Source organism: Phlebotomus argentipes, unplaced genomic scaffold (genome assembly GCF_947086385.1).
Source record: "Phlebotomus argentipes unplaced genomic scaffold, Phlebotomus argentipes genome assembly contig_15, whole genome shotgun sequence".
Taxonomy (NCBI): Eukaryota; Metazoa; Arthropoda; class Insecta; order Diptera; family Psychodidae; genus Phlebotomus; species Phlebotomus argentipes.
In genome coordinates, this window is record NW_026776181.1 from 12,616,778 (window position 1) to 12,642,238 (window position 25,461).

General features: G+C 41.0%; 3 protein-coding genes across 3 annotated transcripts in view; 2 read left to right on the top strand and 1 right to left on the bottom strand.

Moving 5' to 3' along the window:
* The window catches only part of LOC132262460 (uncharacterized), a 33,188-nt gene extending 11,395 nt beyond the window's left edge, over nt 1–21,793 (top strand). The window contains exons 4-15 of the mRNA XM_059761733.1: nt 3,832–4,689; nt 4,835–5,020; nt 11,731–11,914; nt 12,821–13,003; nt 13,089–13,587; nt 14,362–15,009; nt 15,303–15,557; nt 18,135–18,387; nt 18,520–18,745; nt 20,498–20,755; nt 20,813–21,021; nt 21,086–21,793. Coding sequence (XP_059617716.1) covers nt 3,832–4,689; nt 4,835–5,020; nt 11,731–11,914; nt 12,821–13,003; nt 13,089–13,587; nt 14,362–15,009; nt 15,303–15,557; nt 18,135–18,387; nt 18,520–18,745; nt 20,498–20,755; nt 20,813–21,021; nt 21,086–21,392 — 4,066 coding nt within the window. The 3' untranslated portion in view covers nt 21,393–21,793. The remainder of the gene's footprint in view (nt 1–3,831; nt 4,690–4,834; nt 5,021–11,730; nt 11,915–12,820; nt 13,004–13,088; nt 13,588–14,361; nt 15,010–15,302; nt 15,558–18,134; nt 18,388–18,519; nt 18,746–20,497; nt 20,756–20,812; nt 21,022–21,085) is intronic.
* A 645-nt stretch (nt 21,794–22,438) lies between these two features.
* Nucleotides 22,439–23,639, top strand: LOC132263263 (histone H3.3A). Its single transcript, XM_059762936.1, has 2 exons — nt 22,439–22,534; nt 22,794–23,639. Exon 2 carries the CDS (start codon nt 22,812–22,814, stop codon nt 23,220–23,222), a length of 411 nt encoding a protein of 136 aa, XP_059618919.1. The 5' UTR covers nt 22,439–22,534; nt 22,794–22,811; the 3' UTR covers nt 23,223–23,639.
* Nucleotides 23,635–24,912, bottom strand: LOC132263262 (tRNA (cytosine(38)-C(5))-methyltransferase). Its single transcript, XM_059762934.1, has 2 exons — nt 24,671–24,912; nt 23,635–24,594 (listed from the first exon to the last, which is right to left on the bottom strand). The coding sequence occupies exons 1-2, from the start codon at nt 24,738–24,740 to the stop codon at nt 23,651–23,653; spliced, it is 1,014 nt and encodes a 337-aa protein (XP_059618917.1). The 5' UTR covers nt 24,741–24,912; the 3' UTR covers nt 23,635–23,650.
* Nucleotides 24,913–25,461: the final 549 nt, after the last annotated feature.

A 25,461-nucleotide genomic window follows, 5' to 3' on the forward strand; every position in this document is an offset into this window, starting at 1 on the left:
TTGATACACAACAGATAGATACACATATGCTTTTCTTTCCCTCAAATATGGAATTCCGCTTGGTGAATTCCATATACTTTACTAAGAAAACCACAGTGAAAATTGGCCATAAATGAAAATGACACTTTGAACGCTCCATTTGCCATAGTTTCTGACGGGAGAATAATTTTTCACCACACGGGAAAAATGTAGCGGACTTTCTACAAAATGAGCCCCAAATAAGTGACAATGGGGCAAAAATTGAAAAATTACTATGGGAAACCTCATTACTGTGTCAGTGATAGTATGAAATTTCTTGAAATGACCAATTACCAGTGATGCCATCACTCAAATTGCGATCGTTTGGGCAAAATTACACGTTCGCTGAAGAAATTCAATTAGCATTTTTCGTATTGATGCTATATAGTGAAAATTCCGGTTGAATAAAATTTTCATAGCGAAAGAGGTGAAAAAAGGTTGGGAAAAATTGTTATCAAACTTGTTGAACAAGTTGCTTGTTTAACTCCGCGATGTCAAATTATCGATAAACTTTCTTCTTAATCATTTTCACGGCACACCAGATGAATATTGAAAACGAGTCGCTTTATATTTAATACAAATGATCTTGCCATCTAAAAGAAATGATTTTTTTTTTCCAACAAGGGAACTTTCACTGTTTCTCTTGAGGCGTTTTATTGATAAATCACTGGTAAAATGATAATTTAGTCGTTTATTTGCCGCTTTGGCGATGAACACGTGTAGGAAAATATTTCTCTGCATTCGCCAGTGGGCGACGAGAAATCCGCGACGGAGATGGAAATTCATAATTATATAGTGACATTGAACTCTATTGAAAGATTGAGTCAATTTGAATAGGCAAGAAAATGATTGATTGATTGGTGTGATAGGGTGTCTGAACTCTTCAGCTCAGCGCCGTTTTGGAGTGGATGATTCTTTTACTATTTATCATTTTGAGGATGTCGTTTGGGGAAAGGCAAAACTACTTTCAAGTATTTGACTTGTGCCTACTTGAACATCATTAAAATCTTTTTATGATGTTAGCCATACACTTGAGTCTTAGGTATTTTTTCACCTTTCAATATCTGAGTATGAATTGAAATGTTTCAGCAATAAAAAGGGGAGAGTGAAGCAATTTTTTTTCTCCGAAACGCGTTGGCTAAATTTGCTCAAATTTTTCCAGATGATAGAGTAAGGTTGGGTAGTTTTGTGCACTTTCACTGAAGTCTACATTCTATTCAAATTGTTATTGTTGCGTTTTCCTAACTCAGCGTACTTCAGTTCAAATCTTCTTCGTACAATTATATTTAAGCCATCAGAGGACACAAATGCTTGAGTCTGACAACATGCAAAACTATTAACCAGCTCAATCAAACCCGCGTGTCTCTAACGTGTACAATGAGGTGTTTTTATGAATACAAAGGGTAAATTAAGACAAATAGGAAATTCTATAATTTTCCGTCTTTTCACTTGACATTTCTTCCCACACTCATCAACTTTGCGGCATTTTCTTGGCTTCTCCCGCGTGTCTTTCGCGAAACATTTCGCGGTCGATTATTTTCCTAATTTTCTGCTCCACTGACTCTCGCAGTGTCTTTCGTCATTATTGACCAAAGACAATGCTTTGGGGGGAAAAGAATGCAGCAGAGTTGCCTCATTTTCTCATTCTGTCTTTTCACCTAACAAAATTAAGGCAAATGGCGTTTTTGTTGGGAAATTAAAAGAGACAACTTTCATCAAATGAGGTCAAGGTCAATGTGAGTCATTTTCCGCTCAATTTCTTCAATGTCATTTAGCCTTTTTTAAAGTGAAATGACTAAATGCTAAAATGGGAAAGCGTTTTGGGAAAATTCGATGTATTTATCTTCTCATCTTTTGCATATAACATTTACAGAAAAAAAATATCCAATTTCATTTTCCATTAAAATATGTTAGGAAGAGGAGAAGAGGAAAATCAAATTTATTTCTCACTGAAATGGAATTCCATTTGACTCTTTCTCGATGAGCATGCTGAAATTCAAATTAAAGAGTAGCCACCAAAATATGAGTGGAGGAAAAAAGATGGTTTTGAAAATTATTGAAATTACAAACGAGATGCTTTCTTCTTGACCCACATTGAATTTTCTCTCATTCATCTCTCATTTAACACTAGGTAAGATGGGAAAAAATGGCTGCAGTGCTTTAATGATTGAATAAGAAGCATCTAATGAGATGGTGTAAAGAAAGGTCATCATGACGAGGAAATTCACACGAAATGATATTAAATAGTTAAGATATCTCATTTTCTCTCTCTCGCTCTTTCGCGTCGTATGATTTGCATTATGTATGCAACTCTGAGGTGGTACAGAGAAAGTTAATAATATTGCAACTTCATGGTCAATGTGCGTGCTTGTTTATTTTTTGTCGATCTGCTCTGACTCGCGTTTAAAGAGACAATTCTCATTTGCAACCGCACAGCTTGACTGGCAAAGAGTCATCCAGATGTGGATGTGAGGTCTCTCTTTTAGAGGCGTTCAATTTCAAATGATGTGAATGCGAAAGTTTGATGTGAGAGAGTGAAAGAAAAATTAACCAATTTTGCCTCTCCAGTCAATTGACACTGACATGATCACATTCGCGCTCCGTGAAATTTCTGCGCGCTTTTCTAATTGTGAATAAAATTTTGCATGTCTTTTTGCACAGTCACTTCTTCTCATGTCTCTTTTCCCTGTTCGCTCCTCGGTTCATGTGTCATCAATTTCAAAAAGCTCTTGTCACATGGTCGTAGGTGTTAAAACGGGAAAATTGCTGTGGCGGTGCACAAAGAAGCCAAGTCGCTTCTTAAGGTATTCACGCATTTTATAGTCGTTGGAAGACAAAAAGCCATTTGTGACATTGTTGCACTCGCAAGCGATTTGTCTGGCTTTTTGCCTCTCTCGCGCGATCCTTTCATTTTCAACAAGGCAAATATAGAGGCATTGATGGCTCAATTGAACAATGCATTATACAGTTTGATTGTGTACTTTTCCCGCCAAGATTTTCCACTGTGCGCAACGAAATCAATTCACTCTGGGGCCGGCTTTTGGTACAATGTCAGCAAGAGACTTTCAATGTAAAATCTCTTTTGTAGACACTCTCAATACACCGGACATCCTAAATTATTCCGCATAAATGCCAGAGGTGGACTATTTGCCACTGTGCGTCACAGTAAATCATAAATTGGAGAGAGATTCGCTGGAAAAAGTCCATCTATTGACTCTGTTCACGCTTGATGACACTTGAAAAGCACTCTTTTGCGCTCAAACTGACCAGAGTTGCTATGATTTATTCGGGTACAGATGAGATATTTTATAACATTTTGATAATATCTGATAATATGTGAATTGGTAACTCTCTTAGGAGAAATTTGCACGTTAACCAAATGCAAAAAATAATAATTACTTTGATGATGACTAAGAGAAGTTGTCCAATTTTTATCCCTCGGATGCGATCTATGATCTGTACATCTTTGTTGTGTGGGATTGATGAAATTTTTCCTGAATTCTTCTCTTTTATTTTCCAGCCTTTAGTACTCTTTTGCGCGGTGTCCCATGAACATTGTCTCATCAATGATTCGTGTGATTTTCCATTTGAAATTTGTGTGAAAGCAAAGAAGAAGCGCATTTCTCTTGTACGGAAAAATCATTGGGATTTTCCACATAGAGTTTATCAAGGAATTCTGGTATTTCATCCCCCATTGAGTGGCGGCCTGAAATGTTATAATAATTTCATCGAAGGTGTTTGGTGAATTCGAAGTGGTGGGAAGTTGCAGTGGGAGTGAGCTGGATTCTCGAAGCATTATGATGTGTCGGTCAGGATGGAATGCTTGAGTTGCTTCACGGTGTTGTTGAGGATTTGCATGCGTGCCTCCGACAGCACTGAAAATTCCACGATGTTTGGTGAAAATGACACGGAAAGCGGCAGTGGATGGAATGAGGAAAACAGCAAGAGCTTCACCTACTACGGTGGAAGGCGTGTTAGTGCCAGAAATACAGCTGTTCGCTGTCCAAATGTGCTGAACGCCGCGGCAGACGGTGATTGGATCCTTGGCTACACGGAGCATGAGGCCAATTTTCGCCCGTGGCGCGCGGGAGAGAGTTTCTGCTACTTTGAACTCGTGCCCTGGCGTCAGACGCGCCGTCAGCTCGACATTGTGCGAACAGTCGCGTGGGAGCCGCCGCTGGCGAGCCCGGTGGACAAGATTGACCGGCGACACGCGAAGCGATGCCACCGGATTGAGGAGGAGCGCTCGCACAGGTTACTAAAGCGGCGTCTGCAGCATGAGAGGAACGTGAAGCGACACATCCGAGTACGCATCATGATTGCCATGGAGCTGAGAAACCGCTCCAAGGAGATTCCCATTCCGCCACGGATCAGACCACGACACTTCAACCGCATGCGAGAGCGATCTGACACCTCGGAGAGCTCGTGGTCGGAGGCGTGTATTGAGGAGCGCATCCTCCGCCACTGGGGTTACTTCAGCCAGCGCCAGAAGCACTGGGGATCGTCCGTGGGGGCGGAGAAAGTGCTGAATAGTGAAAAGACTCTCAGCAGTATTCCGTGGAAAGTGGAGACTTTCGCCATGAAGACAGGAAGTGTGGTTGAAATTGAGGAAGTGAGCAACACGGGGGAAGGATATTCAGTGATTCGGAAATTATGTGATAATTGTCGAAGGTGAATTGAATTCAATGGCATAAATTGCATGGCACGATTCGCGATCTCAGTTTTGCCTACATCGCGGCAGTTTCCCATCGAATACGGTTTGAATTGTAACTTTCCATCATTTGATCAACTGTGGTTTTTCTCATCTCTTTTGCAGAACCACGGTGGGTTGCAGCGAGCCAGTTGAGTCCAGAACCCACTCCCATCTGGACTCAACATCCCAATCCCCCACCATGCCGTCCGTGGAGCGTCCGGCCGGAGGTGCGCTGGCCCTCCACTACGCCGCAGCGCGTGGATGCTTGGACTGCGTCCGCCTGCTCGTGGAGGCGTCGCCGGACATCAGGTGAGTTTGCAATTAGCTGAAGATAATTACAGAGAAATCACAAGTCGTTATCATGTGAAGCACTTCAATATCACAAGCTATTCTCAGCTTCCTCAACTGATTGCGTTGACCAACATTTCTTGTCTCGTGTCGAGATGGTAATTAAACTTCCTAGAGTCACGTCAATTTCTTAAAATTTTGATTTTTAATTGCAATTTCCGTGAAAATTTCTATGTTTGTGCATTGTTTTTTATATGAGTAAATCCCGTAAACCTATTCTTACTTTCTTTACCACAATTGGCATATATTTGAAATGACAAATTCTCTCATGCACTCAGCATTGTAGTGTATTTAACTGTCTGAGATATTACTCGTTATTTGGGGAGGTTTTTTTCTGGAAATGATTGATGGCTTTTTAATGAAACTAATTGTTTATGTTTAAATTGGCAAGAAAAACCACATTTCTTGGCAGATTTTCTTTGCCACACTTAATGTGCACAGCAAAATGCAAAGAAAACGGCTCTTGCAGTCCTGTTTTCTTGTCTCATTGCCTGAACCATCTCTCACTCTGTAGGTGAAGTGAGGTAACGGCGAATAGCTGACCATGATAGTGTTGTACAAATGGGCGAAGAGGAAGACAGTCAAGTGGTGCACATTAATTGCACATATAAGAATATTAAGCCAGAGCGGGATCCGGGCTATATGCTCGCCATTTGATATTATGTATGAAGAGAGAATTTAGATTATGCTGTAAGTTTATTTACCATGAAGGAATGGCACAAGTTGAAGTCATTTCTAGGTCACTGGAATTGGATTTTGCTGCGCGTACGACGTATGAATTACATTTCGGTGGGATAATTCGGTACTTTTGCCTTGCTAATTGTGCGGTGTGTCGATTAAGAATTTACAAAATAGACAATTATGGCTTGTGCCGCGACGGGCTGAGGGACGGTGGAGAGAGAGTGGATGAATGGTAAGAAAAAGGTGGAAGAAAATTGAAACAATACAGAGAAATAATTAACGCTATGTGATTTTTCAATCGATGGAGAAGTGCGAGGTGTGGAAGAAGGCAGTATAATCGCATTTTTATCCACATACCACCACATTAGATGACTGTTCAACACTGTTACAATGGGTGAAGAAAGAAATTTTCAAGAGCATGGCTAAAGCAACCGCTGATCTTGCCTTCCACACCAGACGCCTCAGTTGAGTGAAAGAAGTGGTGGTCTTTCCCGCGTTCAGCTCCAATCGAAGAATAATTTACCTTTATTCGTATCTCGCGTCTCGAGTCGTTAACACCGCACACGCTACCATTTTACATTCTAGCCTATTGTGTACTCCGCTAATGCTAATTTGTGGCTGGCAAAAGATCATCTCAGTGCAGTATAGTTCTTTAATGGTACAGTGTTCTTCCGGGAAAACCTAGATTGCCTAAAGTGGCGATCACGCTATAGGACTCGAGTGCTGTGGACAAGTGAACGGGAAATTTCATTGGGAGTCGCTGATCTGATCTGTAAACATTCTCAGTATAAAATTCGTCAGGCGGGTGTGAAGATTGCAAGTGTGAGATAGGAAAGTGGGTGCATTTTCTCTGAAGTTTCTTGAAGAAAAAGAAAAAAAAGAAAAGAAAATACCTTCTCTCAGTGGCACACAATTGTTCCATTCTAATAAATCATGTGACATAAATCTGCAATTTCTTTCTTGCACCGCAGCAGATGGTTTGTTTGGAGTTGCAAATTAAAAAGTCAAAATCCATGCTCAATTGCATCGGAGATTTGAGAAATATTTAACACCATCGCGCAAGTCTCTCCGCCTGCGCTTTTTCTTCGCCGCGCAATCTTTCATTGTTCTTTTGATTTATATTCGATGGAGGTGAAAGAGAAGAAGAAGAAAGATGAAAAAATGTGTGAGAGATGCTCTCCTCGCCAATGGCGATGCATTGCAATTGCATTGTGTTCATCAGCGTAAATGAAACAATTTTTACACATCTTTTTGGTATTGCTCTTGGGAATAAACATTCTGTTTGTCGATTCTATTGAAAATTTTCATTTTTTCTGTTCCATTTTTTATACTCTCTCGCATGGCATTGTTGAATGGTGCGGAGTTTTGCCACACAGAGTATACCGCCAAAGAGAGAAGATATTGATATTCACATACAGAGATTGATGCAGAGAAAGCATTTTCCCTCAATGTCAGACTTGTAATTATATAAAAATCCAATAGAATTTTTCTTTCTTTCCACCCGATATTATGGTGTGCGCGCAGAAATTAGAAAGAGAGACGGATTGTTGGAAAATTGCACAGCCTCAATAGCACCCATTTCACATCAATGGGTAATTTGATTGAGTGAGAGACCCGGGGGAAAAGTGTCCGTGAAGAGCTCTCGGCAAGCAAAAAGAGGAAGACCATTTTGAGATGATATCAAATGTATCAGCAGCAGCACGAAGGATTAAGAATAATAATGTCACAATGCGTGGAGCATATTTTGGTGCTGGTGACAAAGACAAATTCAATCCATCGCTCAAGAATATCTCCAACATCGTCAGGTAATGATATGGATTGAGAAAGATGAGCACAAGAAATGGTAATAGACGAGAAGTCAATAAACTTGTGTGGTATTTCGCATAGCGCTCCATGTTTGATTATTTAACAAAAATAACAACATTTCCGGATAGTTTGTTAATTGTTGTACACAACAATTGTATAGCGCTGTGCGTTCATTATCTGGTTCACTTGATATTGCAAACTGCATTTTTGCCATGATTAGAATAATTGATAATTATGGGTACATATAAAATACATTTATGCAGTGCACACCATCAATAAAATTGGAATTTCATGTTTTCAGACAATTTTAACGCGTAGCTCTACACGAAAAAAGCACCGCGATTCGAATGAAAGACACGAAAGTGTGTTTTCCAGCTTCATGATTAACACTATTGACTGAGCTTGCATAAGAAGGAAGATTGAGATGGGCAAAAAATAACGTTAATGCACAAATTCTGCATAATCAATATCCCCAAAATTACTATGACTTTTGTTTTATGCTTGGAAAAATTACCCAATATTTTAATTTAATCGCACGCGGACAATCTTCGGCTCAAGAGGTTTACAATTAACATTTTGTGAATCTATGGCAAAATAATCTTCCTTGCAAAGACATACGCGTGAATACTTATCAAAATGTTGGTATTACATGAATATATCAAGGGAATTTTTAATTAATTTTGACGCAATGTTACGCAATTTATGTATTTTTGAAAGTGAAAGCAACGGAACTTCCGTAGATGACAATAAATTTTAATGATGAGTTTTTAAATTCAATCAAAAATTCACATTGAATTAATTCTTTAATACCCAAAATGTTAACTTTATAGTTGCGCGATAAAATAATGTATTTTATAGTGAATTTTAGTTGGTGTTTTGCTCAGTATCTTATTACTCGTGCACCCCTCAAATGTTTTCTTATACCACACAAAAATGATACGAAATTGTTTTTCTTTTTGGCAATGCCGACATGGGAAAATTCCGCCGAATTTTTTGTCCACCATTCATTACGATGGTAAACAAAAAGAGGTGTTATGCAATTTTGGGCATTATTTGAGTTTTAAAAATTTCTCACTTGATATTGCACCAATGAACAGGATTATATTGTGAGTGGAGAAAAGTCACAGTCGATGAAATATTAATTGGGAATTTCTCCATAAAGCATGTGGATGTTTTTTCTTGGTCAAAGCAAATTTCTTTTGCTGGGGTAAAAACACTGCTGCAATTTGCGGAAATTAATGGTGATCGCTCAATTTGGAGCAAAGAACAAACACGATTGAATTGAAAAGCAATTTCTTTTATCAATTGTGTTGCCTACCAACGTGAGCACACGACCGTGCTGTCCTTTTTTGTACAAATACACACGCCTCGTTAATTCCGAGCACGATTCTCAAGATCAATTGAATACCATAAGGTAGTGATATCAATATGATCGCAGGTGAGCCTTTTTCAGGTGGTCACAAATCATGTGGGATAAATTGTTCAATGGATGAAACTGTCATTAGAACAATTTTAATGAATACGCTTCGGCGATCTTGCAATGATCCCAATGATCGTGCAAAATAAGAAAGGCGCACACAGGTGTCCTCAATAGAGATGAAAAGAAGTGAGATTGTGTGATAGCAAGTGAGCTGAATATTTTCAACAATTCAGCAACATTCTCTCGAATTAAGGGAGTATGCAAATCCCATGTTAAATCCGCATATAGAGTCGTGTAAAAAGCAAATAAATGACTCTTTTTCTCGCACATCTTTCACTCACTTCTCCGGAGATGAGCGTGTTGTGTGAGAGAAGAAACAGAGGCAGATTTTATTGCTCATCAAAGTGCGATGAAATACACAAGAGTGAGAATAAAGAAAGTAAGTCACGTCATGTTTTCTGCAGTTATTTTGCAATTTAATTTCCCAACAAAGTATTAGTTTAATATTTTGTCAATAAAATTGCAGGCAACATTGCAGTTTTGATCATTAGGAGGTATTATATGTACATATATAGAAAATTATTTGGCATGGCTCTTTAAATGATTCTGCTTAACACTTTCCATGAGTGCAAAGTTTCACTTTGGGTAAACAAACACACGAAATCTGTGGAAAAAGCCCAACATTTGGAATAATTGAACCCATGCGGCGCACCAATTTCCTTCTGCTTATATTATTTATTATATTTAATTATACTACGCGATTAATGTGATTATCAAAGCGAGACCACACTTCTGAGTGGTCACTGTTGATCCGAAAGAGATACTCCATGATTGCGGGGGTGTTGATGTGCCACCGCGAAGAGGCAATTCACGGTTATGTATACCACGTGCAACTCTTTTTCTCTGCTTGCGGCAGTACACCAAAAAATTGCTAGTTGGAGTGCACAAAAGTTTAAACGAAACTATAATTCCGTAACCTCCCTGATTTTTAATCATACAGACATGTTTTGAAGGAGAGCCACCCATAAAATAGTGTAGAAGGAAAATAAATAAAGAGAGAAAGACTTTCACCGCGCTTCTGCACTTTACAATTTGTAATTAAAAAATTGTGTCTTATGGAAAAGAAATAGCGAGAAGTCATATAAATCAGGAAAAGACGAGGCGTACTCTTACTTTTTTAGTGTATAAAGTCAATTTGGCGGAAACGAAAGACTTCAATGCTGAAGCGACGAACCTACAGTTGAGCATAACTTTCGCAGGTTTTTCGCACAACAATGAAACGCCCAAACAAATTGAATTCCATCGTGGAAAAAAATGCATCAATATTCAGCACTTTAGATCACGAGAATTGCGTGAGTTGAGAAGATTGACATTTTTCGAAAAGTCCATGAAATTCATGATTTGAATACTTGATTGGAATTTCCTGGACAATAAATTAAGAGTGTTGTTGGGATGATATTTGGATCAAGAGCAAGGAGAGCGAGAGTGTCAGTTTGACCGAAAGTATCGTTTTATCCGTGGAATTGACCAGAAATTTTCGTGGGGACTTTCGATGAAAGTTGTAAATTGAATGAAATGGAGGAATTAAAGTACCCGAAATTAATTGAGAAATTCAGAAGAAATCAATTGCACACTCTCGAATAAATACACATTTCGTGTGAAAGAGAAATAAAAATTGTATAATTTGCATGGCTTAATTTTAATTGACAACACGTGAAACTGAAAGTACTTTTTTCTCCATGAGAAATTTTGTGGATCGTGCTCTGATGATTTTTTCGTGAGCCCCAAAAAATGGCATAAAGTTCCGCGGCAACAGTTGGCAATGAGATTCTATGCTAAATTCGATTTGTGAATGTTTGCCATGCCATTTGGAATTGTAGCAAAAGCAGCGGAATAGACAAGACAAGTGGGAATTCCAGTTTGATCACCGGAGGAAGAAATTCTGTCCATCGCAAAGTGGGTTAGTGCTGTGGAGTTCTTTTTCTTCCTCAACCGTTCAACGGTTGCCGCCATCCAGTTGCTCCACTGTCTGTATTTATCTCTTAATCATATGGCTGATGAAACATGACTCTTACTTTGAGACTTCTGCAGTGACACTGATTTATTGCAATGTTCTTCCTCTCTGTATGTGCTTTTCTTTCGCCAGTCAGAGGGAGAAGGTGAGGTAATTCCTAAGGCACTTAATTGAGAAGAAACTACGATGCACTGGGCGGGAAAAATTAGTGCAGAGTCAGAGAGAAAGAGAGAAATGAGAAGTGAATTCTGATTGTGAAAGTTTGTAAAATTGTAATTATATCCAAGATTTGGATCATTTTTGACTAAATCTCTTCTTTTATGCCAAATCAGTGGATAATCGGTTTTCTGTTCACCTTTCTCGTCTCATCATACAGAAATGCCTAATATCAGACGAGAGATGCTTAACGTTTTTATTTCTTCTGCAGCGCGCCTCAGTGATTTTGTGAATTTATATGAATGGTAGATCTGTTTCAGTTTTGTGCCGAACAAGGTTCAAATTTCGATTCATTTGAACACTTTACAAACTGTTACACAAACACCGACAAAGTCAACGGGCGAAAGAGGGAGAGAAACAAGCAAAAAAAGATGAGATTAATCATTTATCTCTTATTCTTTGCTCGCTCTAATAATTAGAAGTAAAGGTTGACTCTCAAATTTGAAATGTGTGCTTTTTCTACCAGCGCAGCCAGCCCACAATTGCGCTCCAAATGCTCGATGTCTCTCAAGCATTCCTTTGCTCTTCTTGCAGTGCCAACACGCAGATGGACAACGACGTCACTCCCGTTTATTTGGCCGCCCAGGAGGGACACTTGGAGGTGCTGAAGTTTCTCGTTCTCGAAGCCGGAGGGTCACTGTATGTCCGAGCCCGCGATGGCATGGCGCCCATTCATGCGGCATCTCAGATGGGCTGCCTTGACTGTCTCAAGTGGATGGTGAGCATATTTTGCATGCAGCGAGTACTAGTAAAGTGAAGAGGCTAATAAGTAATTCACTGTGAATTGATATATGAAGATCAATAGAGTTCAGTCGATCGTGTGAAAGGAAGTTAAAAATATTCATAAAGCATTCCTGATTGAAATTTTAATTGAGGCGCTCATAAATTTAGCACTTGTCCGCCTTTGAAACTGCTTCACTACTAACCGAGTCGCAGAAATATTTGCCTCGAGGTGGAGAAAATCCTCTGCTATGAGGCAATATGTTCGATTAACAATTATCATCAATTAAAGTGATATTTTCAATTACCTATCGTACATTGAACGTGACATTTAATCCGCTTTGAGATAATCTTATTGGATGCTCGTGCAACATGTTCATATTTGGCTGTGATCGCGTTTTTGCCTTTCTGATGATCACGAAGAAAATCGCATTAATTCCTTCAGCACTCATAACGGACAATGAAATGATCGGTGGTTGATTAGAGATGGAGAATGAGCGGAAAACTCGTTCTAGATCGCTTTACTCCATTTATTGGCACAATTACAGCCCCGATATGTCCTATCGAGAGAATTGGAGAGAGAGAAAGACGTGAGAGATCAGGAAAATGCAGCGACTCGTGTGTGTGAAATGTGTGCAGAGGAAGATGTTGAGACCGTTAGCGAATGTCTCGGGGATTATCGATTTGTAGCTGGCACGGGAGAAGCGCCAAGACTTCACCGTTTCTTTGCGGCTCAAATCTTTGCGATCAGGCCTTGCGACCGTTGAAGGTCATCAGCTCGATCGAGCTGCAATTGATCTTCACCTTTCTGCCACATGCATTCAATGCAAATGTCATGAGATTTGGAGCAGAGATGAGATTGACAGGGCGACAATTTATCTCTAATGATATCTCTTTTTTGCAGGTGGAGGAACAGGGAGTTGATCCGAACCTGCGCGATGGTGACGGAGCCACACCACTCCACTTTGCCGCCTCTCGTGGTCACCTGTCCGCTGTCCGATGGCTCCTCAATCACGGCGCTCGCTTGTCACTTGATAAATATGGAAAGAGTCCAATTAACGATGCCGCAGAGAATCAACAAGTTGAAGTAAGTCTTCCTCCCTCTACTTTTGCACCAGAAGCAATTATTATGTGTTAGCGTTTTGGCAATGATCTCTCTTGCTCTCTCGTAGTGCCTGAATGTGCTGGTGCAGCACGGAACCACGCCGGATCATCACAATTCGGAGGGGAACTATCGCTCGAAGGCCAGCAAGAAATACAACAATGGCTACTACAGTGCCAAACAGTCGTCACACCACATGGCGGGCAATCAGAATCACGCGGAGCGCCACAAAGTCACATCCAAGTCCTCGTCAGCACACAGCTCGGATACAGAACCGTTCTACTTGCATCCGCCTACTGTGCGCCCGGACGGCGTGTACACGCGATCACGATCACCGCCCGATCAGTCGGTCTATGGCCCAGTGGTGCCCAATGATGGCCTGTACGTGAACCCCATGCGAAATGGCTCCCTCACACCACCCAGTCCGGGCGGCAGTATTTCTGGTGAGTCGTTCTACCTTCACGATCCCCAAGAAGTCATCTACAACAGGGTGAAGGACCTCTTTGACTCGGACAGCAGCAACAAAGACGGCAGTACTGGTGGAGGGCCACATCCGAACGCCCTGACAGGTGAGTGAGAGGTCCGCAAGAGAGAAAATGCGTGAGGACTGTGCCCTGAAATCAGCTTGGTGAATCTATTAACACAGAAAAGGCAAGAAAAGTGCCAATTAACGAAAATTTCACGGTGTTCTGTCAGGTTGTGAATTGTGAAGAAAAGTTGGTTCCAACTTGATCGTGTTACGTTAAGCTGGATTACAATTGAGTGACAGTAGACCAAGGAGGTTTTTGGTTCAAATGGGCAGTAAACTAGCTCTATATTTCACATGTTAGATATAGAATATTTAAAGACAGAGAAAGCTGTGTTAAAATTGAGGAAAATGATAACATTTATATTAGATTAATGTCTCAGCACTTTCGATTTCGTATAATGAAGACACACCTTGAGTCATTTAGATTGACTCAATTGCCTCAATTGGCAAATTTGAATTGGAAATTTCTTTTTATATTAGGCACATGCTAAGAAAGATGCACTTATCGATAAGTTAAACTGCGATGTTCAGCAGTGAATTGAATCTTGAGATCATTCGCAAAGATCATAAAAAAAACACAGATGATCGCGAAATTATACAAAAGTATTCTTCTTCTTTTAACATAATTGCTCATAATGATATTGTAAATATTGTTAACAGTATTGTACAATTTTCTCTGTGTATTAATTCGTGATTTGAGTCTTACAAGATGTTTTCTATTCTCTCAGTGAATTAGTTTCCATACTTAATTTTCAAAGACAACCGTTATGAGTTTATTTTCTGTTCCATTCATAAAATGCTTGTTCTATTGCAGTCCAAGTGGAAGTCCACTCCAGCAGCAGCGGTGCTGGAAGTGGGTCCGAGGAGAGTCTGTCGGTGGCGTCATCAGCTTCAGACTCGGCTCCCGCAATTCCTTCGCTGAATCGTTCCGGCGGAGCCAACAACACGGCCACAAATCACGATCACGACTACGAGGACATTTACTTGGTGCGAGAGGAGGCCCGCGGGACGCCCACGAAGGCGGTGGGCGTCGCGAAGGGGGCCCAGGGAAGGAGTCGCTCGCGCGACAGTGGGTCACACAGTCGTTCGGCGAGCGCCAGCTCCAACCACAGCAATGACATCGTGGTGCAGTATTCGAGTGGTGGCGTCAGCAATCTCCTCAAGAAGCGCAACATCCTCAAGGACTCCACGGCGGCCAAGGGCAAGTACGATATGCCACGCAAGACCACCGAGGTGTACAACTCTAAGAACTTCTCCGGCAGCAAGGGTGGCTCTCCGGTGCTCAAAAATGATACTTACGAAAGCGTTTGCGCACCGGAAGACACTCAGGAGCGCCTCAAGGTGGCTCAGAGGCACTCAACGGCCAAGGGGGCGGCCGCAGGCGGGACTGGAAGTGTTTGTGGAGCACGACAGCTCCTCAAGAGAGTCGTGTCGGCACCGATTACCAATAATGAAACCAAGGGTGAGTGAAATATTGAATCTTGAGAAATGTTAATCAGCAGTCATTAGTCAAATTGGGAGTTACGGAAACTCCTCAAATGCCAAGAGCCAATTTAGTGCTATTATCAAAAGTGTTATCAGCTTGCTTAACACATACTTATGGCAAGAAAATTGGATTTTTTCATCGCAATGTAAAATACGCGTAATTAAAACAAACATGCATTCGTATTGATTTCCCTTCAATGCAGCAGTTTTGCATACCTTCGGGCGATTTGATCTAACATTGGCGCGCAAATGTTGATGTTTTTCTTTCAGTTGTTGGTCCTCCACCGCCACCACTTCCACCCCCTCTCAAGGCGCCCAGTCACACCACGAGCTGCAGCAACAACTCCCAGTCATCCACCATGTCCACCACTGGCTCCTCGCACTCCATGGACAACCAGGTGGCGCAGAATGAGGTGGAAAGTCCACCCGACTCGGACTCTGGCCTCGAAGTTGTCGAGGAGCCAACACTCAGACCTTCGGACCTCGTGCGAGGGAATCACAATCGCAGCATGTCGACAGTGTCCGGTGAGTCCTTTTCTTGTGATAACATTAATAACTGTAATTATGATGTTGAGAGAGGCAATCAGTTGAATGTGACAGTGATGCAGGGCAGAGTTAATGCTAGTGGTGATTAAAGTCAACATCTTGTGTGTGAACACAATTAAGATCGCGTTAAAGTGATGTGTAATTGATCCAAATTGAGTGGGGCGGGTGTGAATCAGTGACTGAGGCTGTGATTTCTCCTATTTATCAATCTCCTATGGTAGAAGTTTAAATATTTCAGTCACATTTTCTGATGTTTTTGATTGATTGATAAGAAACACGTTGGTTTTCACACGTTAATTTATGATTGTGGCTTAAGAAGTTATAATATGAAGGTGTCTCTGTGCCTCTCAGCCTCACTGGCGAGGGGAGACAAAGGGGAGTTGCGAGTGGTGAAGAGAAGAAGGCTTGATGAGCAGTAATTAATTCCCACCTCTATCGCAATTGGTGCAAATCACAAGATTTGCTGCGTTATGGAAATGTTTTCATCTCTCATTATAGTCTCTTGGCCACTTGAAGATGAATCAAAATCTCACTGCTCAAGTGGTTTATATTGTCTTACGTGTGTTATTCACAATGTTAAATGAGTTTTACAACAAACAAACTCACCCAAGTACTGCAATTTCCAATTGCATTCTCATTCTTCGGCCACTTTATATGCAAAATACCATCTTTGCTGCACATGCAAATCAAGTTACAGATGAGAGAGACTGATCAAGATTTTATTTATGAACCTGCTCTTTTGGGGGATTGTCTGAACTTCTTTTGTTATTTACACTCTGCATGGCATAAGAAAGCAATTTGAGAAAACTTTGCAAGTTCAACGTGTTAACGATACTGCGAACTCTATATTGTTGGTTCAACGTCAGACAAAACAAGTGAATATTGCTCACATTATCGGCATCGTAAATCAAAAGGAAAATAACTCGCTGGAATATTTTATACATTGTTAAATGTATTAAGTCTTTTAGCGCACACAAAAGAGGAACTGCTCAAGTGAATTATGGTGTGGATTTTCCTTAAGTGTGTGAGGAAAGCTTTGACCAAAAATCTCAGGCGAATGAACTGTTTTACATGAAAATTCATCGTGTTTTGCATTTTCCAATTGACTCGGGAAAGTGAGATTGGGAAAAGTACATAAATTTCCCACCGGCAAATTGGTTAATCAACACATTTAATGAGCAATTTTCGATAAATCTACAACAGCACAGACATTTGAAAAACCGAGCTGTAGAAAGTGTCTGGAAAGTTTCATAACATTTCCTCTTGTTTGCAATTAAATGATTGTATTTAAAAGCCAACTCAGAGTGGAAATAAGTGGTTCATAAACGGTGAAATATGAAATTTTAGGCTTGAGATACTTCCTTAAGAAGTTTAATGGTAATTTAAACTGAGTGTCTTAATTTTTTGGAATCATGCTGAAGCATCAAATTCCTCTGAATATTGGCGAAAGTGAAGAATATTTTTGAAAAGAGGAATATTTAATACCATTTTATTGACATGTCGAATTCGCGATGAAGAATAAAATGTAGTTGTTGTGCTTTTTTTTTGAGAAAGGCTTAGCATATAAAACTCACCTCAATATTTTACACCTTTACTCTACTTAATATTCAGAGAGTTGGGAGAAAGAGAGCACCACAAAAGATATCGTGAAAAAGAGATTCTGTGTAAAATTTATTAGTAGATTCAATTTACTGTAAATTTAAGTTGAACTACAGTCTGTATGATTGCTTCTCTTCCTTTATTTCTCTTACTCGCTTGCTTCTGGAGGTTTTGCGATAAAGCAGAGATGGTATGGCGAAAAAAATAGAATAACTTAAGTCGCGTGTTTAATTGAACCGTTTACTGGTGTAATATATTTATTGGATTGAATAAGATGCAAAATGGATGGATGGTGGAAAAGAAATATATAAATTTACTAAACGGTGCTTTTCATTTTCACATTAAATTTTCCGTTCCCCATCTGTGAGCAAGTCTGTGAGCTTCTGCAGATGAGATGTAAGCCAAGACGTCTGGGAAAGAAAGGCCAATGTCGCACCATAATTTGCCATTTCTGCTGTGTGATAACTGGGAAAATCACAATCTATACGTTACATGAGTTCATGAGGGTTATCATTGCATTTTTGTAAATTGGGAAAACTCCGACTTTTGATCTTATTGAGAAGTCTCTCAGAATTTCTCTCTCTTCTCTAGTGGTACTAAAGTTCTGTACTGCAGAAGTTAGAAGAAACTCTAGGGTCGAAAATAAGATTGCAACAATTACTAAAAGTAGATAATTGGTCGTGAGTAGAGGGAGTCTTCGACATGAAAAGAGACAGAAAAGCTCCTGATTGTGGTGATGTGCCACTGTTTCCTGCTAGCAAACGTAACATTTCCATGATTGCCTCTCCAGCGAGACAATGTGTGGTGGTGGAAATTGCCCCACAATTTCCCCTCTTATTCTCATTGTGTCGTGATATTTGCACATAGCAATGAAATATATAAAAAAATATGTGAGATGAAGATACTGTAGTTGATCTATACTGGGAGTACTCACTGTGGTATTGTCTGTGTGTGCAGCAAATAAGAAAGCCAAATTGATCAACGGCAGCGGCAGCCACTTGGAGGAGAGTCAGTGTTATTCACACCTTGGCGGTGAACGGCCCAGCTCGCGTCCAGGTGGACCGAATCTCGTCAATAAACAGCTTGTGCTGCCATTTGTGCCGCCCAGTTTCCCTAATGGGTCAATGTTGGACGGCTCAAATCACCTGATCAAACCATCAGAGTATCTCAAGTCTATCAGTGATAAACGGTCCAGTGCATCCTCAGCGAGGTGAGTTTCCTGGCAGTTTGTGTGATCGATATTGTCCTTGAGAGTGGTGTTTCCGAGTGATATACATAAACTGTGTGCTGTGATGATGAAAAGTCAATTGAGGATTAATTATGGATTACGTGTGATGCCAAGGTCCACGGACACGGAGGATTATATGCAGTTGTCGCAGACGACATCACCGCTTCCACCCGCCGTTCCGGATCCACCTCGGCCTCCGCCACCGCCACCGGCGCCCCCGTCGCAGTGCGCCGTGCCGCCCAAGCAGGCCCCAACGCAGCCGCCGGCGCAGGACACGGCCACGAGGAAGCAACAACAGCCGCTCTCGGCGATCTCCATTCAGGACCTCAACAGCGTGCAGGTGAGTGTGGATTGTCTTTCACCCAAAGTGGAGCACTTTAAATTGTGATTTTATTCGGCATTTTCCAAAAACAAAAAAATACCAGCAGAGCGAATTGATAAGTTGCGGTGAAAGTCGCTCATGATCTTATTAACAATCTTTTGTGGTTAAATTGAATACTTTTTAAGCATTTATGATCACACAACAAGATCATCTTGCTCTACAATCACACAATGATCACAGTATTTTATCGCGATTGCAATCTTGTTGTCTGCTAAGTATTGCATCTCGCCGAAAGGCGTGAATCACTGAGGTGCGATCCCTTGACGAGATAATTGATTTAACATGGAAAATCACTTGTGGCGATGGAAGGAAATTTGGGATGATGTGGAAAAAAATATTTTTACACCACTTACTGTAAAATTTTCCGCCACATTCCCTCTGATTAAGTATCTTATAATAGATCAGCAATTTGTGCAGTCTTAGTGATTTTCCCAGTGCATTTTCCACTCTGGTCAGGTATGGAAGAAGAGCAAAAGAAGTGGGATTCAATGGTTGAAACAGTGGAACAATCACCGTGATCGTCATTTCACGATCGCGTGAGTTTTCTCTTGGCAGCGCTGCTCTTTTTTTATATTTTTTGAGAGAAAGAGAGTAAGATCTCATTTTGTTCATTGAACTCCTCCACTTTTCGTGATATGTCTTCAATTGACGATGGGTGTAATAGAAGAGATATTTAAAATATTTTGATCATCCAGTTGATTTCTAATGATCGTCAGACACGCTTCTATTTCACAAGAAATTCTCAATCATGTTTCTCTTGATCGTGCTCATAAGATGTGAATGCTCCAGTATATGGAATAAATTCTGCCTAATGAAGGAAGATATTCAATAGAGCCATCGCTGAAGTCCTAAAACAGTTAATTTTATGCATTTTGAGATGGTGAAATGGGCGGTAATTGTTGTGCCTTTCATTGTAAAGAAGAGAAGAGAGGCGTTGGCAGGTTGGAGAAGAGTGTGTGCACACAGAATATTTATCTCTTCTGGACTGCGAAGCAGATGAAACTCTCTGTGATGTTTGTGTGCTGCTAACAAAACCGTGAAAAATGCAGTTCTTTCCTTACATAAGTGCTATTCTGTGCATCTCATGGAAATGCATCCAGAGATTCCATGAAAAATGCTAACACGGCCACAATTAATTTGCTGTAACATATTTTTTTTCGCGCTATGCGCTCTTCACATGAAAAGTGAATCTAATTGTGCAATCTCTTCGGACACATCGAGATGATCTTATTTCTTTTCTTGACTCTCTGTGAAAAGTGGGGTGTGAAATTTTTGCAAAAGTTGCATGTAATCTAATTCATATTGTTTTTGCTAATCATTTTGCCAATTGATCGTGCCTATTCTGCTTCCATTTTCGCCGCGTTTTCTGTGTGATAAAGCAGGTTTTGCTCACTGAGGCATTTATAGTTTTGTGATAAGATAAAAGTAATAAAAAAAAAAACTGTAAAATTGAGTGGATTTCGTGGAGAAATTTCAGCAGTAATTTAATGGTGGATAAAAAGTATACATAAATTTAGAGACATTTTAGGTCATAGCTTTTCCTTTTTTTGCAAATTTTCAACACTCCAAAATTCTCAATCCATTTCAATATTGCTAAATGAAAAAAAAAAATGTCACATTTCTATTTGAGAGCGACATGACAATTTCTCAAAGACAAACGCTGAGAAATGCATTTTAACTTAATTCTTGTGAATTTCAATTTCGCCACAGTTGCGTCGAACGTCGGACAAAATGCTGGGAAAGACGTTTTCGGCTCCCACGCGGAGCATGAGCATGCAGTGTCTGTCGAGCACAAATGAGTCCTTCCTGTCGCAGAAGACGGATCTAATAGCGGAGTTGAAGCTGAGCAAGGACATTCCTGGGATCAAGAAGATGAAGGTGGAACGTGCCAAGATGGAGAATCGCCACGAGAAGGAGTTGTACATGGACATTTCTAAGCAGTTCACGGCTTCAAATTTCGTAGAACAGGTTGGTGGGCTGTTTTCTCGACACTTTGGCAGGGACTCGTGAGTTCTACTGACGCAGAAATGTTCACAGGTGCCGGATAAGGATCAGGCGGGCAACATTATTCCGGACTGGAAGCGACAGATGCTGGCGAAGAAGGCGGCGGAGAGGGCTAAGAAGGAATTTGAGGAGAGAATGGCTCGTGAGGCGGAAGATCGGCGACTCCAGGCGATTCCACAGTGGAAGAGAGATCTGTTAGCCAGACGAGAGGAAGCGGAGAATAAACTGAAGTAAGGATTGGCTGTAATGCTATCGTTGAGACACTTTCTCACGATTTCTCTCGATCCCTTTCAGAGCTACCGTTTATACGCCACGTGTGGAAGAGAGCTCCCGCCTGTCCAACAGCTGGAGACTCGCCCAGAGAGCCATGTCCATTGACAACATCAGCTTCTTGCCCAGCGGTGGCGAGGAGAAAATTCTGTCCAACAAGGAGAACACCAACGGCCACGAGGAGTCATCACCAGTGAATGGGACGTCTATGAATGGATCTGTGGAGCAGAATCTGCACAAGGAGCCGGCACAGCAGGACGAGAATGAGAATATCATCCCTTGGCGGGCGCAACTGAGGAAAACCAACAGTCGGCTCAGTCTAATCGGATAGTTTGTGATTTGCAGGCGATTTATAGCTGTGGACAAGATATATAAGAAGAGTAATGAATATCAAAGATAAGATGCAATACTAGGCGTTAAAGCATAGGAAGATTTTACTGTAAATCATGTTTTCTTATTCATACCGTTTCTACATAACTGACATTTATTATTATATTATATGTGATTTTTGTCTCTTAATAAATATAGTTGCGACTAGAGCAGCTATTTCTAGCCCGTAGAGAGCGAAATGCGATGAAAATGTGAGAGAAAATTGAGGAAAAACTACTGTAACGTGTGTAATATAGCGCAAAAATAGTTAAATACTGGCTTCAAAATCATTTGTAATGTTTAACGTAAATAACTACTATATAAATTGGGCGGGGTACAGTATATGAAGTGTAATTTTATAGATGAAAAGCAATAGCATGTATGTAACATACGATTGTTGCAATAAATGATGATATTTTTGAATTTATTCGATATTTGCCACATTAGCTGTGAATTAGCGGATTTTGGAGGGAAATGGAAAATCGGTACACGCGACGAAAGTGTAGGGCGAGTCAACCGGGTAACTCTCCGAAGCGCCACCTATAGTGTATAACAGTGTAGCACACTTTTCTGTCATACACCACCCGAACTGCGGCGCTCTGTGACGAAGACTTTTTATGGGGAATTTTTCCAGGTGAAAATTTTTGAATAAAATGGGAATTTCAAGAAAATCAGACCCAATGGCCCAGATGTATGGATACCAATCTGCTCTCTATTAGATTTCCTGTCTATTGACACCTCAAATGCACGTAAGGATCCAGAGGATGTTGAGAAAATCGAGTGTAAACTTTTTATGATGAAACCCTCACCAAAACGCTATTTTTACGCATTTCATCGAGATTCCGGGGAATTTCCCTAAAATGGGGACCTCATTTGGTGCCCCCGTGTGGGAGTTATTTTTTGCCATGAACCTAAAAGTGACCTAGATGGGAAATTATGGAAAGAGATGGAATTTTCTTGCATCCACTGGGTATGGGATGCACTTAATTGCTTCCAATTTGACGCATCTAGTCATTTTAGAATTTTGTTTGCTCCAGAGAACTTGTGAATCAGGCGCTCCTCAATTTTTCGTGAAAACTTACTGGAAAATCCTATCAGCGACAGGTAATTTTACTCGCAATGTCTGGCTAAGGGTGTGGGGGAAAGTATTTGAGTGTTTTTGGGGTGGGCCTGTGGAGGCCGAGCGGGAAATCCGGCGAGAAAGTTTCCCTTGATGGGAGCTTTCTTTGTTGGCCTCTGCAGAGCTGCACGGACGCCATTTTATTTCTCTTATAACAGTTGATGACGATGACGCATGCGTGACGTCACTATTGCTCAATAAGTTGTAAACATTGATGTTTCTGTCTTCTGCTTGGCTTTTTAGTGAGGGAATCGCGTGACAATGGCTCGTACTAAGCAGACAGCTCGTAAGTCAACCGGAGGAAAGGCTCCGAGGAAGCAGTTGGCCACTAAGGCGGCTCGTAAGAGCGCCCCATCCACCGGAGGCGTGAAGAAGCCGCATCGTTACCGCCCCGGAACCGTGGCTCTTCGTGAGATTCGTCGGTACCAGAAGTCCACTGAGTTGCTGATCCGCAAGCTGCCCTTCCAGCGTCTGGTGCGTGAGATCGCCCAGGATTTCAAGACGGACTTGCGCTTCCAGTCGGCCGCCATTGGGGCGCTGCAGGAGGCCAGCGAGGCGTACCTTGTGGGTCTGTTCGAGGACACCAACTTGTGCGCCATCCACGCCAAGCGCGTCACGATCATGCCAAAGGACATCCAATTGGCCAGACGCATCCGCGGCGAGCGCGCTTAAGTCCACTCTTACATTATTCAATGTCCATTTGCGAAATTAATCACCCAAACATTAGACAAGATAGCCCTTTTGATACTTTCCCTGATTTCTCACGAAACCCCCACAAAATTTATTTTCTACATATTTCAAGAAAAGCGTTTATTGCAATCATTTCAAGTAGATTTAGTGGAGATTTGGATTATGTTACTCTTTTTTCTAGAAATAAGATGGATTTCATAACTTTTCTATAGATAACTCTTTCGTTCAATTTAATCTGAATAATAAGACACAACTTATTTAACATTTTACATATATCTACTTTATTTTTCATTAGATATAAGTGTGGTACAATTAGTAATATTTCGTAGACATATAGATGTAAACAAAAAAAAACTGTAAAAAACGGATCTCGGACAATAAATTATTGTTCGGGTCCAATCACAGGCTTTTTATTGGCCCTCGAGGATGTTTATCAACTCCCGGACGACAGCCACGTTGAGACTATTTCCTAGAAGTTTATATTTCTGACGATCAGTGACTTTTCCTGGCCACTTGATGCCTTCCGAGAAGCCCATGAGTTTTGACACCTCGTCTGGGCTGAAGAATCTCATCTGCAGGGACTTCAGAAGCCTCACATACTCGTTATCATCAGGCGGAATCTTGTCTAGTCGCGAGAAAGTCTCTCGGATCTCTTCTGCAGATTTTGAACAGAAAACTGAGCCACTTCCTCTCAGCAAATGAGTGTAAGCTTTCGTGAAGCACATGGAATTCTTCGAGGAAGGCGTCACGATATCCAGAACCCAACAATTCTTTCCTATCGATTCCACAGGAAGTTGGTGCTGCTCCACAGCAGCTTCTACATCAATAAACGCCTTCAAATCTCTCATTTCAATTGCATTCGCAGACAATTCAGTTATGATCTCATTTTCATGACCCACTGAAAAGTCTTTCCGCTTCCGTGCGATGCAGTAATATCTTGTTCGTGAGTTGGGAATTCCCACCGCGTGTGGCGACAACAGGAATTCCCGGCAGAAGAATCCAAGGTGCTTTAGTTTCTCAATAAACATCTGCCTTGCTCGAGACTCTTCAAATCCCTTTACATTTTCCATAAGGATTCGCTCAATCTTTGGATTCTTCAGTAGATTTGCGCAAACTGCTATGAAGCCATCAGTTCTCCGGTCGTCCAGATCTTGCTTCTTGCCCACTCTTGTGAAGGGCTGACAGGGAGGAGACATGACAATCGTGTCCACGTCCAAGGAAGCGATCTCTGCCTCTTCCAGAGATTGAATATTGCGGTTCCACACTTGTGTTTCTGGATAATTTTCCAGGTAGACATCGTTAGCAATCGTGTTGATGTCAACTGCAGCAATTACTGTGAACTTGGCACGTGATTCTGTGAAAATGTAGAAGCAATCCCCGGAAAATTAGTTTGTTTACCATCGCTTTGAGGTTAGATTCCAGAAAATTACCTTTGAGCGCTTCATGCATTCCTCCAATGCCACTGAATAACTCAAGAACTCTCCAGGTATCGCTTTCCATTGAGTCAAATAAAATTTGTAGGGAAATTTCTGCGAAAAACCAGAAAATCGAGGGAAGAAAATGTAAATAAAGTGTATAACAGTAGCGAAGTCAGTAACCGGATGTCTTTCTCTCTCGCTCTTTATTGTCTCTTTTCGCCTTTAGAGCTGTAAAATGTTAGTTCGCAGATGGCGCTGTCGGGTAGATTTTTATTTGGAGTTTCGTGGAAAACAGCATCGAAAACAACACATTTTATGTGCAGAAATGCTAGTGCAATTGAAGAAAATCAGCAGAAATCTTACGTTTCGCATATGATACTACGGATTACATGAAAACAATTCTATAACGAGAGATTCTCGTTCTAAAATCATGTAAAGTCATGTCGCATTCAGGATACGATTTGCTGATCTTGTTCTGTGTTTGAATGAGACGTGAAAATGATTTCACGCAATAATAGTGGTTAATTGACCATTTCCAGAAGAAGCGCTGATCACCTGCGGATAAAGACAGAAGAGGATCACCGTGCGTTGCTGCGAACTGCTGGGATTAGGCGTCTTCAATGGTCACGGCCGAGGGAGATATTAAGATGTCAACTGAATTTCAGCTCACAAACCAGACAGATTTGGGAGAATGGCCAGAAGAACAACTGCTCTCGGCAGTTTAGCATGACAAAGGTGAAGAGAAATTTATACTAAGAGATCCCATAACGCCGAGGGAACGAAGAGGGGAGCTTCTGAGGGCA